General features: G+C 37.1%; 1 protein-coding gene across 1 annotated transcript in view; it reads right to left on the minus strand.

Annotated features, from left to right (window-relative positions):
* Positions 1 to 18,325, minus strand: part of CUBN (cubilin) — a 273,800-nt gene that overhangs the window by 197,288 nt on the left and 58,187 nt on the right. The window contains exons 23-27 of the mRNA XM_074358517.1: positions 6,616 to 6,808; positions 5,155 to 5,315; positions 4,568 to 4,749; positions 3,630 to 3,786; positions 932 to 1,119 (exon numbers count right to left, since the gene is read on the minus strand). Of these exons, the coding sequence (XP_074214618.1) occupies positions 932 to 1,119; positions 3,630 to 3,786; positions 4,568 to 4,749; positions 5,155 to 5,315; positions 6,616 to 6,808 (881 nt within the window). The remainder of the gene's footprint in view (positions 1 to 931; positions 1,120 to 3,629; positions 3,787 to 4,567; positions 4,750 to 5,154; positions 5,316 to 6,615; positions 6,809 to 18,325) is intronic.

An 18,325-nucleotide genomic window follows, 5' to 3' on the forward strand; every position in this document is an offset into this window, starting at 1 on the left:
GCTTGTTACTTCAAAAGAGATTCTTAGCGAAAACATTATATATGGATTCAAAAAGTGTTATATATTAACAATGTAGATCGATATAAAGATGATGTGTTAGGTGACTCAAAAATGATTTTATTAATGATGAAAATTGGATTCAAAATATGTGCAAATAGTTCGAGTAAAATTGTTTAACGAAGTATGAAAGTAATATTTCTAAATTAAATAATAGTTCATAAAATACATAATTTTATATATGAATGTATAATCACATTAATAAAGTAAGTAAAATAAGAAGCTGCCTAACTTTTCAATGTATATTCCTAAAAAGTTGTTAACGCAAGTTAGCAAAAAAGCTCTTGTAAATAAAGTATCTTAAAAATAGCAGATTACTTCATATTTTGGTTTGCTTAGTTTTCAAGCAACTTTTATTGCATAGCATTGTATATGGAGAGTTCAATAAATATCACGGGTGGTCATAATTATAACAAATAGAAACTTCCATCTTGACGAAAAGAAAAATTAACTGAAATGAACTTAAATTTAAGAATCAAAATCATGACTCCTAGGTAAATCAGGTAAATTAGGCTTTAAGTAAAGCCATGATAAATATTTTCTGATCTCTTGTTTAAGGAGAACGAACATAAAAACCAACAAAAACTAGAAGTTATTCTTCTACTTCTGCATCATTTAAGTAATGTGAGGTGAATATGAGTCCAGAAGTTACAGTGAACCCTAAAAGCGTAGTTATTTGTGTATGCAATTCAGTAGATTAAATGTCTTTACTATTAAGATGATACAGTGAACAAGACATGAAATATACCCATTGAAATACCACGGGTAGTTGCAGGGCAGGGTTAGGAGTTCGGGTCTACAAGCACAACTTTTAGCTTGACTCGCCTAGTTTGAGCTGAAAATGCGGTGACTTATTTAGGTTCAGAATACGTACCTCTAAATAGTCGGTGGAGCAGTTTATGTACTCTTCCAAATCAAATGCTAAAAACGTATAATTCACAGTGTTTCCTGTTGTTGCTTGGATGGTCCAGTTGCAACGCTGATTGACAGAGTAGGGATTTGGATAATGTATACTCTCCAAGATGCCATAGGTTCGATTCCTAATCACCACGTTATCACACGCTGGGAAAAAAAAAATAACCATGCTTGTTTAAGAACGACTATCATATATATCATAATTGCTCCAAGATATGTGTGAGATTTTTCTTTAGGAAAATGTCTAGATTTAAAATATATGTATGTATATGTACACACACACACATACACATGAAGTTGGTGCAACATCTTTATAGGGAAAAGGTCTCCATTTAGAACAAATTGAAATAATACTTAAGTGAATTCATAAACATTAAAGTGTCATGAAGATTGCCTACGTTAAAACAGGCATCAAATTCCTGTGAACTGGAATTTGCAGAGCAGAATAGCTTAGCACTACTCAGACATCAGTCTAATCTGTTCAGAGAAGTGTATGAAACATTCCGTGCTTCTGTTTTTCTAACTTTAGCATTTGGAAGGGACAGAAATCTTGACCTTTAAATTCAACAGTTTAAAAACACAAAGTCCTATGTGAATGCGAAAAACGAATAACAACATGGCTTTGTTGAACATTCAAAAGTCGGCAAGAAATTCACAATAAAGACTCCGTTATTCCTTTAGTTAGTCACCCGGGAGGACCAAATGAATCGAGGCGATGTGAAAGATCTGAAGAGGAAATTAAAATATTAAATTCTGGAAAAAAAAAAAAAGGCTTCAATCCAATGGCATTTTCTTCAGCTGAGTTTTCAACAGGACTATACTAGGTACTTCCAGCTACGGCTAGTCCTGGGAGTCAGTGCCAAATTCAGCCAAATTAAGGGCTTGAACAAGGCCTATGCCTGCTTTTTCGCAAGTCTTTTTCATATTGTATGATGTGCAATACAAGTGAATGGGAAAATAAATATTAACATTGAAAAAGCTGTCTCTGAAAAATGTGGCTCGCTTAGATGCACTTCTGCTACACTGCTTCTCGACAGGGGGCTGGCACGTCACTTGCAAGCTGGGGTATGGAAAAGTACACATCCGTGGGTCTTCAAAATCTTCCTTTGCTGGAACGAGGGAATAAAACTAATTCTTGTTAAAAATCTTTCAGTCACATTTTTGTCCACAGAGGACTTCTAAAGAATACTTTGGTTTAGATGCCTGGGAGAAGTTATACCTGTTAGGCAGACAGGGCTTGTGGGCCTCAATGACCACAAAACCAGGCAGGGGAAAATATATTCCATTAAACCCTACACGCTGCTCTCAGTGCTCAGAAATTATACTACCTGCAAAATTCCAATTTGAAATGGCACATGGTACAGAAAATCTCACTGGTTAGCCTGATTTTATCTTCAAGAACCTAAATTCCATGTGCACTAAATTACTCCTTCAGCGTTCTGACATTATGAGAGCAAAACAAAATATCGTAGAAATAAAAAGAAAAGGAAGGGAACTTGAATAATCATTCTGACTGTGACCAAGAAGCAAATCAGCACAGCAATAATCAAATTAGAGAAATGATTAGGTGCTCATCCAAACAGATCTATCCCTGATAAAACTGGGGAGAGATTTTCATATACTAATGATGAATTTCTGAAGAACAAAACTATTTATACTAAAACTCAGTATTCAGAACTACCTAGAATATAGCCTATCCCCCAGAAGTAAGTGTATGTGAATTTTTAAATTAACGTATTTCAAGGGTAAGCATTAATACTCTTTCAACTAGCCCAAAGGGATATCGTGTATTCAGATTATGATCTTGTGATTTTCAATTCCATTTTTAGGAAATTATGCCAAAATAATTGGTAAATTTAGATTTAGTAGGGCAAGGAACTCTACTTTCAGAAACCCAAATAAATTGTTTACTAAATAACATAAATTTAAGGAAACTTGTTTTCTTGAATGTCTATTTTGAAATTAACTTTAGGAAGTATTTAATTCTAGAGCTAGAAGGGAGATTTCTCTATCGACTAATGTAATTTTTTTAAGAGAAAATAATCATGCAACCCTAGAGAAAACGAGTGACCTTCTCAGGGGTTAGGGGCCAGGACAAACCCCTGGGACCCCTGATTTATTGGTCATACTCCTTTAATTCTACCGTCTTATCTCAAGGGAAAGCAGAATGTAAAAGGAAATCTCTACAATGACCAGAATTTTCCATAATAAAGAATGTGCTTTTTTTCATATATGATTCACAAGGACCATAGTTTCCCTTAATAAAATTTAAGTTCCTTTTGAGATAGAAGATCAAAAAAATAGTAGTAATAGTCCTGGAGACTCTACCTCCGATGGAATTATGTCTACTAGAAGGTTGTACTGTTTAATCCAAATGAAAACCCATTAGCTATTACCTCACTGATCTTTAGCTGAATGGCAACTATCTCAGCACATTCCTTTTCTAAGTTTCTCTAGCTTACCATGTGCTTTAGCCACATGATTTTAAATTCAACATATAAGCACTTCTCCCTCAAACAGAGTTAAATTTTTCTCATAAGGAGCCAAGATTGATTTTAGTTACTCAAACCAGTGGGTTGTGTTATTTCAGTTGGTCTCATTCATCAAGAGACTGAAGACCTCAGTACAGGCACGGAGCAACCAGTATATACACTTACTCTGCTGGTATTTAATCAGGAAGCCGCCTCCTTGCTGACCTTCATCTGTCCTCAGTTTTAAAGACACGCTGTCTCCACTGGAACGAATGACAGGCGGTTTCTCGTTCCCGCAAAGCTGAGTTAGCAAATGAGAGTTGGTACTTGGCCCGTCATACACCTTTAATAAAACATGTTAAATGTCAGATGATTATGACTATAAACATTACCTAAAGGACTCTGTAATCCTCAAGAAGTGGGGGAGAAATACATACACGATACAACCAAAGAATAGCCCTGGATCAGAATATGTTTTAGGACTGAATTTAAATGTCTGTAAACTTGAGCCGTGAACTCAGGCCATGCAGCCATGGCTGTGTATAGAAGTGAGGGAGTGAGCCCCTGTTGAAATGTAAGCACTGAAAATCAAAGATTATTACTATTTTTGAGATCACAGCCATTATCAGTAGCCTTCCTTGCTTTTTGATTTCATAGTTTACCGTTTATGACATTTTAGTGCATTTTTTATTTAGATCATTTTTTAGTGGAGAGGGTGACTTGGTGGTACTGTAAAAATTCCCAGTTTAATGACTTCAATTATCTTCTCTAATTCATCAATACAGTCTTCTAGATTGTTATTTTTCAATGCATATACAGAAATGATATGGATAATAATTATGATAAATCTCGTAACTCCTTTCAGGAGACTTAAAATATATCTTAATAGTTCATATACAAGATATTTTAAATACTTAGTATACCAAGCCATTCATTAATGCATGCCGTACTTGGGTTATTTTCATCCAATTTTCTTTTAATTTTTTTGTTTAAATTTTTAAATACGAATATTTTGTTTACATGTTGCCTTTTCCTGAATCGCAAAAAGAAAAATAAGTGATGCATTTCTGTGTGTTGGGCGAGATGGGAGCAGTGAAGGGACACAACTGAAATTTCACACATACAGCCAGATAGTCGAAAGTGCAGTTTGGATGGTGCTCCAAATGAAAGTCTTCAAATTCCAGTTCAAACGGACTCCCGTGGCTGGCTTTCAACCACCAGTAGCACTCAGAGCTGTGGTAGTAGGGCATCGGGTAGTTGGGAGAGGTGAACACGCCGGTGGGAGTGGTGAGGTTGCCCCCACAACCTGCACGGGAAAGAGACGGGGTGACACACATCCTTTTCTTCCCAGTAAAACAGACTCTTTACTACTATATCAAACTGGTGCTACCAGTGACTCTCCTCTAAACCAAACTGCAAAACAAAACTGCCCCACCAAAGAGTAGCTAGCCTGCAGTCCTAATTCACAACCAAGATGACCAGCTTGATGAACTACACCAGGGAACAAGAACACTTTCCCTTATTTTGTCCTTCAAAAATAAAAGCAAAAACAAAACGGCTGCTGCTAGTTCAGAAATATTCACAATGTTGAAGTTTATTACAAATAGTACTCACAAAATACAGCCGGGGAAAAAAAATAGCATGGCAATCCAAGAATCAAGAAGCCCATCAGACTGGACTTGCCAACAAAAGGCAACTCTTTGCTCCTTACCTGTCAACGATCCATCCCAGGAAGCTGAGAATCCAGTCCCAGAGCCAAAGAAGTCACTCTTAAACTTTAGCCAGAGTTTGTTACTCTGGGAGATGATGCTTGGGGGTGGATTTGAGCCACAGTACTTTCCCAGGGATGGTGAAGATTCATAGCCTCCATTACTGTGACCAAATACAGACAGGCTTGTTTATTAGGTCACTGATAATATTACTATATAAACATTTACATTCGTTGAACTTTGAGACCAGAAACAGATCAGATTGTCAGTCAACCTCTCTCAAAGACACTCTAAAAACAATTTCAAGTTTTCAATGTTTCCCTTCATTAAACAGTATTTGAATAACTTATAGAATAACCATCGTTTATGGTTGGCACGACATTTTATAGAACCAACTACAAACTGAAGAGGAAGTGTTTAATCCTCTTTCTCGCCAATAAAGCATCTGGAAAATGTGTCAGAGAACACAGGATAATGAGACCATAATTACTAACAGTACAAACAAATGTTGTTTAATTTTACAGAGAAAACTTCAATGCTTTTCTTCTAGTTTGAAAATTTTCAAAATTTAATATATCATATTAAATATATTTGACATAGTTAAACAAAATTTTGAAAATAACTCTCTCCTCAAGAACTTTTGGGGCCTTAATCTAATTTATTATCCATAACTGTTTTAAGCCTAAAAAAAGTTTCACTCAACATTAAAGTCCAATGATTGCTGAAAATTAAGAAAATTATGTTATTTTAGCATTATATGACATGATTGTGATTTATTATTTTAGCACCTTATTTTACATCATAGAACAAATTTATTCTAAAATAGTATAATTTCTAGGCTTTTGAAATGCCAAATAAAAAATTTAATGCAGGCGCACCCCAAATTGGTTAGTCTAATTTAATTCAGTATAATGATCTGGGAAGATACCAATATATAATTTAACTGACCTTCACTGAAAATATAAATTTTTAACTCATTTTTTCAAAGCACCAAAGAATTAAAGAAAAAAATGCCTTACACCGAATTTCTCAAGCCTAAACTTTTATTATTTGAACACAAAAAGACTTTGTGAAAACGTTATCTTACCATCATTTTTGTGATAGACTAAATGGACAGTAAACAGCCTAAAATTTAAGTTGATTGTACATAAAGAAAGTAGATATTCAGCATTTGAATTGGAAGTTATCTAATTTCAGTGCAACAGTACATCTGTTTACTCTGCCCAACTGAAATCTGAAATTTAATTTCAAATATTCCCAATAAAATAATCAATTCTAAATAACCACTGAATCTTACACAACTTTCTGTTTGCCTACTGTTAAGCCAGGCTCCAAATGACAAACTTTGTATCTTGCAAGAAACGGCACAAAAGGGAGCTTTTACAGAAAATTTCTCTATTTTTTTTCCTCAAAAATATAGAAATAAGGAATGAAAAAGATTATGATGAAATAAAGGTGCTTACTTGATTTCCACATAATCTGCTACACATACTCCACCAATGGCCTCCTCCAGGGAGAAGTGTGTGAAGTGTAATGCAATCTGTTGGCTGGTTTCCACCGTAATCCTGTAAACGCATTCCAAGTTGTTGGGGTAATTATTGGGGAAGTTTGGAGAAGTGAAAGTCCCAGATTCATCTGTATAGTCTTGCAAGCATGCTGTGGGGGGGAAAAAAAGCAGAGCAAAAGACAGAAAATAAAAAATATTGTACCATATGTACAAGACATTCAGTAACATACACTTTATTAATTTACGTCAATGTACTTGATTTCGATAGACCTTTCTGGGATGTTCAAAGAATGATTTCCTCTCGCCACAAAGGTTTTGAAATCTCAAAGGCAAAAACAATTACTCACAGTAAACCTAAGCTATGGAGTGGAAGTTGTTACATGTGATCACAATTTTTTGGCTCTTGGAAGTGCTCTAATTTTTCTAATCCATGCAAATGATCATAAACATTAAAAATGTGGCTCAACTACAGAAATCACAGAGGGAGGCCTAGAAATAATTCATATTTGTTCTTTTTTTTGGTAACCTTTCTTTAAAATGTGTTTTTGCCAAAGCACGCATTTATGAGAAGTGACGGAGCCAGTCCTCAGCCACATGGTTAAAAGAACAGGAGGTGAGACTCGGGGGTCAAAGTGACCTTGAATCCATGCCCAGCTCACACACTGACAAACCAGACGACCTTAGGGAAGTTACTGCACCTCTGAGTCTCGTCTCCGAAATGGAGATGGTAACTCTCTTTGAATAAGGGTCAGAGAAAATGCAATTCAGGGGCTTGGCACATGGTATGTGCTCAGTAAATGGTAGTGACCAACATTATGTTTTAAAATAGAACAGAAAAGTGTAAGTAAAACAGAGCACACACGTGAGGAATAAATTAGATCATTCCTATAAAACATTTACATAGTACCTGGTTAATTTTATGCCCTGAATGACTACTAACTCTTCTACTTTAACAGCTTTGACTTGACCTATTCAGTCCTTCAGACTCTGTCCACTAACATGCCCACTCAGTCTCCTATGCCCTCTAAACCTCAGATATTTTCCAAAGCAAATCTGGTTCCAATGCATTCTTAATGCATCTTCAACTGTATCCGGTAATAACATAAACCTAGGATCCAGGAGTAGACATGGGTCTCTGATGGAAAGGTTTTGGAGGAGAATAAACTATTCTTTGTGATGAATAAAAAGGAAAATGAGGATGTTTAGATGTGTCATTTCCCTCAGTTGCAGCTGTATAATCATACTCAGAAAAGAAAAGAGGAACCATTGGTTTTGAGAGCACAGAGATGCACAGGAAAAGTGACAGGTCCTACTATCTATGTATAGTCCTTAGAGTAACAAGCAGGTGCCACATATTTGGTTTACTCTATTTTAAATAGCAAGTAATCAAGGCTTAATTTATTGAAGGCATCAACAGCAATATTTAATTTCAGAGATGAATTGTATACTTTTCTATACTTTTCTATTGTCTGCCAAGATATTTCTCCAAATGTCAAGGAAGAAAGAAGAATAGAAGGAAGGGAGGGAGGGAGGGGAAAGGCAGAGAGAAAACAGGAGAAGGTGGGAGAGAGGCAGGGTGTGTGTGAAGTGGTGGTATTTTAAGTATTTCAGGCCCGGTAATGAGTGTTACAAAGATTAAAATGTATGGATCAAATGGACAGTCGATGAAGGCTATGCCCCAGTCTCCCTGAGCTGGCCGAACTTACAGACTCATTGACCACCCCCACAATCCAATAGCTTTTGTCAATAAATCAAATACCTAGAGCAAACAATCTGTTCATGTCACTTATTCTTAAAGAGATGATGTTCCTTGCTTTCCCATGGTACTCCCAGACGGGAACTACAATTGCACTGAATATTTTGAATACAATTTGCAATTGGCCTGCAGGAGAATGGGGTGAATAATCAGGTTCGGAGGTAAAGGAAATTTTAATGAAATTTTTGACAAGTAAGGATGACTAATTTCCCTCCACCTTGTCCATATGGGAGTGATTACTGTGGCACAGTTGGGGGTTGTTCTTGAATCCCTACTGAAATCTTGATTCCACAGCTGACTTCTCTTCTGTTGCTGGCACAAAGGTGAACACAGTCCCTGAGGTATTCAAATGGTCTTCGCATTTTTCTCTTTGTCTAACAGCTATATTTAACAACCCTCCACCCTTGCCAACACACCTTTAACGAATAAACTCCTACCTGCCATTTCAAGTCAAATTCAGATATCACTCCCTCTGTCAGACCTTTCCCAGTCAAGCAGAATGAATTTTCTTGTGCTCAATAAAACTTTATTCAAATAGCAACTTGAACCCCAAACATATGTTTTCATGTGAGTATATTTCCTCTGTTAGCCCTTGAAATATGAAAAAGACCTTATGAACCATTAATAACTGTTACCACAGTGCCTGGCTCAGATCACATCTAGTAAATATTTGTTAAAACTATACTACCTACTGTACTGAAAACTAAGAGCGGGTGGGACAAATATCTAATTTCCTCCCATTCTCTCTACCCCATCCTTTCTCCCTCCACTTTTCTCACCTCATTTTCTCCCTCTCTCCTTGCTATCCTCTCTCCTAGGTAGGTTGTGATTCTTTAATCTTTTGTAATGTTCACTGAATTTAAATTGTAGGAATCTCTGTATCCAGACATGACAAGTAACTATACTAGACAAGCCCCTCCTCATAACAACTGTAACACTGGACAAAATACATGAGGCCCTGGACAACAGGCAGTCCAAGACTGTGATCCTTAAAGAAAGAAAATTCACCAGGCAGGACTCTTGATTTCCTTGGCTGTTTATCCAGGCAGAATTTTCTAAACGTAGCTGTTTGCTGAAGCCAAAGTAATGAATGGCAGTCCTGTTGAGCTGAGGAAGCAGGGATCGGGGTTTAGGCTTCCAAAAGAGCTAGAACTGCAGGGAAATGCTCCAGTGAGGAAGAAGTATTCAGAGAGGAGAACCAGACATCTGTGTAAACTTCCCTATGATTTCTTGCCAGAGCCTGGACTGGGCACATGTGAGGTAAGATTTCAAAAGTCATGCCGGAGAGTAGCTCCTACTAGGCTGGACGCAGAAACAAGATACTGGAGGCCAGAGCAATGACGGCAGATTTGGGAGTCCTCTCCTAGTCAGAATGGGGTACCTCATTAAGACCTCAGGCATCCAGCTGAGATACCAGAAAGGCTATACCTTTCTGAGCGAAGACCATGATCAGGAGCAGGCCTTTTCTAGAGCTTCTCTAACAAAGTAGAAGTCTAAGTCTTGACAAGACCTGCAAGAGTGACCGAACTTAGAGGCTGAGACCTACCAAGTTAGAAGGGCTTAGGAGAAACACCTATACGTCTTCACAAATATACCTTAACAAGTAAAAAATACAAACCTACAGTAGTGCAAAGTAGTACAAAGCCATTACTGAATGGCCAGTAAGCTTCAGAGGGAGCTAAGAAAATCCAGAGTCTCTACAGCGTATCATTCACCATATTTAGTGTAAAACTCAAAAATTGCTATCTGTACAAGTAAATGGAGAAATATGGATCATAGCCAAGGAAAAAAAATGTGGTCAGTAGTGAAGAAAAATGTGACCATAGTCAGGGAAATACTAATCTTGGGACTTCAAGATGACCCAAATGTTGGATTAGCAGACAAAGACTTTGAAGCAACTATGAGAAATATATTCAAAGACTTAAAGAAAGATATAGTCTCGATGAGTAAATAAGTAGGGAATCTTAGCAACAAAAGTGAAACTCTTAAAGAGAACTACATGGAGATTCTGTAGCTTAAAAGTATACTGAGATTAAAAACATATCACGGGTAGGCCTAATAGAAAACTGGAAGCAGAAGGAAAAAGGCGAGTAAACGTGAAGACGTACTGATAGAAATTATTTAATCTGAAGAGCAAAGAGAAAAAAAATCTGCAGAAAAATGAATGGAGTCTCAAAAACCCTAAAAAAACAGAAATAGCAAATAGTCTAGCACACATGTAATTAAAGACCCAGAAAGAGAAGAGAACGAGAATAAGAGAGAAAGCAAAAAGGAAAGAAAGAAAGAAAGGGACACTAGAATTTTCCCAACTTTTATGAAAAACATTAAATTTGCTACAAGGAGTTAAGTCAATTGTAAGATACCGAAAAGGAAAAAAGAAAACTGTCCTCATTCACAGACATGATCATCTATGTAAAATAACTAAGAAATATGCTAAAAAGTTCCTAAAACTAATAACTGAGTTTAACAAGGTTATAGGATGCAAGACAATTATACAAAAATCAATTTAATTTACAAAAATTATTCAAACTGGAAAATAAAATTTTAAGTACCATTTACAACAGCATAAAAACATGAAACACTTGATAATAAATTTAATGGAAATAAACAAAAACTCTATAGAAAACTTTAAAATATTATTGAAAGAAATTTCCTAATATTTGAATAAAATAGAGAAGTAAAATATGTTAATGGATTGGAAGGTTCAACTTAAGATGCACTTTGTCCCCAAATTCATCTATAAATTCAATATAATCTTTATCAAATTCCCAATAAGTTTGTATTTTTGTTTGTTCTTTGTTTTGTCTTGCTTTTTAGTAAAAATTGGAAAGGTGATTCTAAAATGTCTATGGAAGTGTAAAAAGTCTAGGATAGCCAAAATAATTTTGCAAAATCTGGATGATTTACACTTCCTGATTTTAAGATACTCCATAAAATTACATAATATTAAGTAGTGGATTCTACTGTCATAGGGGTAGAGATACAGATCAAAGGAATAGAACAGCCATTCCAGAAGCAGGTACATGGGCAAATGATTTTCAACAACTATGCAAAGGTAATTCAGTGCAAAAAGGTGATTCTTTTCAACAAGTAGTGCTTGAGCAATTAAATACCATTTGCTAAACAAACAATGTTGGATGCATAATTCATATTATATGAAAAATTAACTCAAAATGGATGATAAACAGATGTAAAATCTCACACTATAAAACTTGTAGAAGAATGCACAGAAAATCCTCACAACTTCAGTAAGCACAGATTTCTCAGACAAAATCCAAAAAAGAAACACACTAACTGTAGAAGGAAACTAGGACACACCAGGCTTCTGCTCCTCAAATGATACCACTGAGAAAAATGAAAAGCCAGCTGCACACAATGAGAGAAAATACTTGCAATACATTTATCTGACAAAGGACATACATATACCCAGAACACATAATATGTGACAATAATAAGACAAATAGCACACAAAAATGAGCAAAATCATTTCACTGGACACTTCCCAAAAGAAGATATATGAATTGTTAATAAGTATGCGAAAAAGTACTCAGCACTATTAGTCACGAGAGTCTTGCAAATTAAAACAATGATGAGGCACAACTATGGAACTACTGGAGACTAAAATGAAAAGACTGACAAAACCAAGAGTTGGTGAAAAAAAATAGTGGAGGAAGTAGAATTCTCATTCATTGCAGGTGGGAATGTAAAATGGTGTAACCACTTTGGGACAACGAAAGCTGGCAGTTTCTCATAATATTAAACACAGCATTACTAGAAACTCAGAAATTCTACTTTTACGTATTTACCCAAGAGAACTAATACCGTAAGTCCACAAAAAACTTACACATCAATGTTCGTAGCAGCAAATTTTCCAATAATAGTTAAAAACTGGAAACAAACCAACTATCCAAATACAGGTGAATGGATAATCAAATTAAGATATATCCACAGACAGGAAGGCTATTTAGTAATGAAAAGAAAAGAACCATTTATAAATAGAATGACATGAACAAATTTCAGAAGCATCATGTTAAATAAAAAAAAGTCAGACATAAAAGGATGCATCTTGTGTGTTCCCACTCCTATCTGCCTTCTGAACAAGCAAAACTAACTTACAGTGATAAGGACAAGGTCTGTAGTTAGTTGGTGGGGCGGAGGATGTGGACGGGTCCATCAAAGGGTCTCTAGGATACTTCCTGAGATGACAAAAGTGTTCTGGGTCTTGAACAGAGTGGTGTTTACACATTTATACACATTTGTTAAAATTACAAATGAATTTCACTTTATGAAATTACAAAATGGAAGTCTGTGTTATATTAAAAGAAGTGAAAGTTCTGTGCAAAAGACAGGTTGAATTTTCCAAAAGAAATCCAATAAATAATTCAGAGATTAAAATCAGAATAAATAAAATTATTTATTTTTTATTATAGAGAAATAAAAAATATTTTTGAAGCTGTACCTGCTATAAATATTAAATGATAGAATATTTACTATTAAGATTTGATTGTAGCTTTATGAGATTCACGTATCTAATTTTATAGAGAGACAAAGGATTGTTCTCTGAATTTAACGTGTCTATTTCTTGAAAGGCTAGTAACTCCTCTAAACTAACACTGAAATCTGTACAGTGTTCACATGTTCGTCCCCTGACAGTGTAAACTGCTCTTTGTAGAATAATATTGCTGTTGAGAAATAGCAGGCTTACACTCACAGGCAGGATACTAAGAATATGCTAGACTTTGGCTTCCTCTTATGCTTTGCAAAAAACCACAAATAATTAAAATTGAATATATTCCCATCAAAGGATATTCATGTGTTGCCATGATGCTTTTTACCTCAACACAAAATGCAAACATAAAAAATGTCTTTTGTCTATATCTTATGTCGCCAAAGGGAAACTCATATCCAATGGCAGTTTGTCTTTGATTATGGTCTAACAACATTTACAAAGAGATGAAGAATAAAAGTAGGTTTCTCCCATCCATTATGTTCAACTGAACTAGCAGTGGAAAAGCTCATCTCTAAGGATCAAAGACAGCTATTAGAAGGCCTCTCATAACTTTCTTTCTGAGCAAAGTCAAAAAAAAAGGAAGAAAAGAGAAAAATACACAAATGTCTTCTGTGGACCACTACAAAATCACAAAATTATATTCTTCTAAAACTCACAATGTGTATCTGCTTCTAATAAGCACTTTTAAATAAGGTTTAGTAATGTAGCATTCAGTTCGTTATCAAAGGGAAAATGCAAAACACGGATAATCCTCCAACTCAAAAGGCAATGATGATATCAGTCCCATACGATTTGGGTGCCAGGAACGGGAAACACTCATGCTGTGGAGAGAAGAATGAATCTCCCCGGGAGACCCTAGATTACGGGTAACTGCCCCACCACCTCCCTGCTTTGCCTTGTGCGGTAACTTATGTGAGTATCCAGTTACATTAGTGATCAACCTATAGGCGGAGCTTCCTGAAGTCACTGATGAAGACATCTTGTGTCTGCATAAATCCCTGTGGCCTCAGATTTCCTAGACATGTGCTAAATAAATAATCAGCCCACGAACCAGCATCAGCCTCTACTGGCATATTTGGTTTAACATTCTTCAAAGTCAAGACTTGAGAGAAGATAAAATTACAGGTTCAGTGTCTCCACAAGGAAAGAAGCCTCCCTAACCAAAATCTAATGTTTCCCTGAAATTTTCTGCTCGGCGGTCACAGTCATGGCTTTTTTTTTCCCCCATGCAGATATCAATTCTAACGAATATGATGTAAGCGAAATCAGTAAAGCAGCTACTGTAAACCTGTATTTGGGTATCAGTAATTCTATCTTAAATCTGGCACATTCGTAGTGCTTTACAGCTGTTTTGTCAATTTTCACAGGAAATGTCTACGCTTTTTTTCCCCCAACCGTGTGAAACAGTCAGGCATTATAATCTCCACTTTTTAGAGAAGAACACAGGAAGGATCTGAGTCTCCTGGAGATTAAGTTCTGAAAAATCACTTAGTTCAGACCTGGCAAAGGTGAGATTCACACCCAAACCCTCCCTTTCCAAATCTTGTGCTAATAACCCCGGTTTCTCTCAGTATGAAATGTCAATTTAGAAAAGAAGGTGAGTGGAAAACTAAGATGATCACAATTAAATGTTCTGCTTAGCAGTTTCATTCTAAGGACTAAGAAATATGAGAAATTAAATTGGAAATCTCCTGAGCTGGGAAGTGCTGAGGTATCCATATATACAAAGATATGAGAAAATACTGACTAATGAGAATGTAAATCTTTAAAAGATCAATAGACTTACTAAAAATTCTTCCAGAGGGAAAATATCTGAATATTTCAGAGTAGGAAATACAGAATTCAAGCTGGATGGAAAGAATCAGAGAGGCTTGTGACTTGACCAAAGCACTTCAAGTTAGCAGCAAGGCCGGGACTAGAACCGTGGCTTCTGACTTCGTCTTCAGTTTTTCCTTCACCGTATCATAGAAAGTACTTTTCACCATGAGCAGTTACAGTGCAACCCACCATTATACCCCAGTTATAATTCTATAGCAATGCATGGGGCTAAGTAAGGCTTAACTTTCAGAGTCTCTGATAAATGGCAAACTTCCATTAGAACCACTGGAACTGCTTGGTGAAAACCTACCCTAGACTTATTTGAATCAGAATTTCTGGGTGGGGTCCTGATACCTGAATTTGTGATGAGAAAACCCCACTCAAGTTCCCAACGAACACTAGAGTTTGGGAACACTGCTCCACAGGTTTAAAGTTTTCCAATAAGGATACCCCTCTCCATTCATTTCCTCTTAAGAAATACTCATTTGCCCTTCTAGTAATCATTTCGTGACTTCTCGCTCCTAGATGCCTCTTGTGGACTCATTCCAGGATGACTGATGGAAAACAGTACTAAACACTCACTGTTGGGTAGGTAGGAGCTCTGACCTGGGAATGAGGAGGTTGGGAGAGCCCACTTTTTAATCTAATATAGATGTGGTTCTGATGCCCCCTAACCGCTTCCCCAAACATCTGTAAAGCTCTTTTCTTAGCAAAACATATATACAGTCCACCATGGTTCTAGCATAGCTCCAAATGGAATGTTACGAGCCACACCATGTGCAGTTCATCTGGGGCATTTCTGAGAGCTAGTCCAGAAATGGTAAAACAAATGGACTCGATGTTTGGACTGGATTGTTTGGATTTGGCTTCTAAACCAACTGGCTGTGTATTCTTGGGAGGATAAATTCAATCCTGGACTTCAACTTCCCTCATTTGAAAAATAAGGTAATTGGGCTAGATTCGTGTTCTGAACTTTCTGACACACCATAAAAATACGCTTACATCAATCAGGCACACGCACAGAAAATTCAAACAGGTTTCATGAAGTGATGCCAAACTTTGCATGGTAAGTTCTGATATTTTCCAGTCTATTCTTTTTTGTTCTATTCCCTACTTTTAAAAAATGTACGTAGCAATCTAATAAGATAATTTCATGACCCACTAAGGAGTCATGACTGTTTCATGGACTTGGTGTTACATGAGTTTTCATCTAATATTAAAGTAGAAAAATGTGTAAAGTACATTTCTCTATTTTTTCTTATCCCTTTAAAGTCCCCTCTTGGTAGGATTATATTCATGTAGATGCAGCAGATGTTAACAGAAAATGAAACTGCAGTTTAAATTACTAAAGCTAACTAATCAATTATATTCTCTCAGAATTCAAATATTTTGTACTCTAAATTAGCAAACACTTCAAACCTAGTTTCATAAGTTACTAAGAAATTCTGAAGAGTTTCTACCCAGGAACATTTTCTTGTTAGTTCTTTGTTTCCACTTCCCCAGGCACATCTGGATGAAGTCAGAAACAGAGATGAGGGAGGGAGTCAAAGTAATGACCAGGAGCCGATCTGTTTCCTCCCAAACACATATTTAGGGGCTGACATCATATCCCCACAGTATGAACTACAGATGGAAAAGTAACTGGATGCAAGTCAGAAAACCTAACCTTTATCAGATGAAGACGGGAAAGACTTCAGCAGAGAAACTCACACCTGTTGTGCCGAGGGACTAAAAATCAACAACCAAGTACTGTCATGATTGCTCTAAAAATAACTTTTGCTAGAGCAATCCAATAGGGTGAGGGCCAGTAATTGAGCTTCCCTTGACCCTCTTCCATGATATGTTTTGTTCTGCAGAAAATATCAAAAATAAGATGACAACTGGAAAAGAAGCACCCAACACCTCCCTATTTCTGGGTGGGCAGCTCACTCAGACTGCAGGGCTAGCCCACTGCCTGGCTGTCACTTGCCCAAGCCCTGCATCAGTCTCCTGAGTCCAGTCCCTCCCTGAGCAGTCCTGCAGGGGCGCCCTCAACAATTCATGAGAGCCAATCACCCACGTCCTCATCTATGGGAAACCGAGACAGGCTCCAAAATGCTAAGTTGAGGGTGCCATAAGGCTTCCTGGGTCCAGCTGTCCGATTGCTATTTAGAATATTTGACAGCAGAGGTCAGACTGATGACATCATCCAGCAAAAGGGAGGCACACGGCGACCAGCCAGGCTCAGCCCTGGGACGGAAAGCAAACACTCCCTGGTCTGTGATTTCAGCCCCTGTCTGGACCAAACAGAGCCACAGTAGTGATTACCTCCCAGGGAGGCAGACTGGAGCATCTTTAGCATTTGCCACCTCAGAATCCTCTTCTCTTCTATCTCCTGTCTTGTCCTGTGTTCTCTTTGGTGGTCAGTTTCCGTCCAGCTTGATTTTTTCCTTTTTTCACAACCTACTTTTATTTTCCCTGTATCTTTTCTTTCTGAATTAAAATTTAACACACCCCCACCAGGGCACTCCTATTGCACTCGGGTCTTTCAGCACTAGATATATTGCCTGACAAGCTAGCGTGCTATCAGCAGAGCTGTATTAGTCATTGCAGAGATATTATTGCATTTGTTACAAAGATTTCCACAATATTTTTGGAGGCCCCACCCACATCATATGTTATCTAAGTTACAGCTAGTTTATTCATGCAGCAAATTAAACTGGTATTCATAGTTGATTAGAGCCAAAAGACATCTCAAAGATCATCAAATCCAATCCTTTAACTTTACAGATGAAGAAACTATGGCCCAGAGAGTTCAAGTGACGTGCTCCAAATCCTACTCTAATATTCAGTTGTGGCTTGGGCCAAATATACGAGGCAGATGAAACCACAGGAGTATGAAAAAATGTGCGCATACTGTAATTTCTTGAGAAGCCAGTTCTGGTTACTGGATGTTAAAAATCTGAACAAAGTCCAGTGACTATGTCAATCGCGTAATGTAAGTTATTGTATTTTCTGGAGATTTAATTTCCCAGGTGCTGGAGCTGAATAATGGACTGTCTCTGAGAGTGGGGCCCACCAGAGAGAAAGATGTATGCTTTTTTTTCACACTCAGGGTCTGGAGAAACCCAAAGGCATGTTTCCAAAACACAGAACTCAAGCTATCACAGAGAACAGCCTGAAATGAAGAACAGAGGCCAGCCACTCTGAGGAGAAATAAACAGGAAATTGGTAGGGACTCCAAGTGGAAGATTAATTTACCTTTTTCTTTTTTTTTTTTTTTTTAATGGAGTGGGGGCCTTAAAAAATGAGTACCTGGGGATTTCTGGATGCAAGACTGTGTCAGAGGGCACACCTCTGGCACAGGGGAAGGCTCTCAGGTCAGTCTGAAGGGAGCGTCTGAGAATTGCATGCTTCTGGAACAATCCAAAGGTGTGAAACGCTTGAGAAGCCCGATCATCCCCATATGCTTACAATGGGTAGTATTTTGGTTCATGAAATATTTTTCTAAATAGTAATGCTAAAGGAAAACCCAGACTCTTTAAAAAGGTATACATCCCAGGGAGGAACATGAGTCTAAGGAAACATGACACTCTCGTAAAC

The sequence above is a fragment of the Camelus bactrianus genome, chromosome 35 (genome assembly GCF_048773025.1).
Source record: "Camelus bactrianus isolate YW-2024 breed Bactrian camel chromosome 35, ASM4877302v1, whole genome shotgun sequence".
Classification (NCBI taxonomy): domain Eukaryota; kingdom Metazoa; phylum Chordata; class Mammalia; order Artiodactyla; family Camelidae; genus Camelus; species Camelus bactrianus.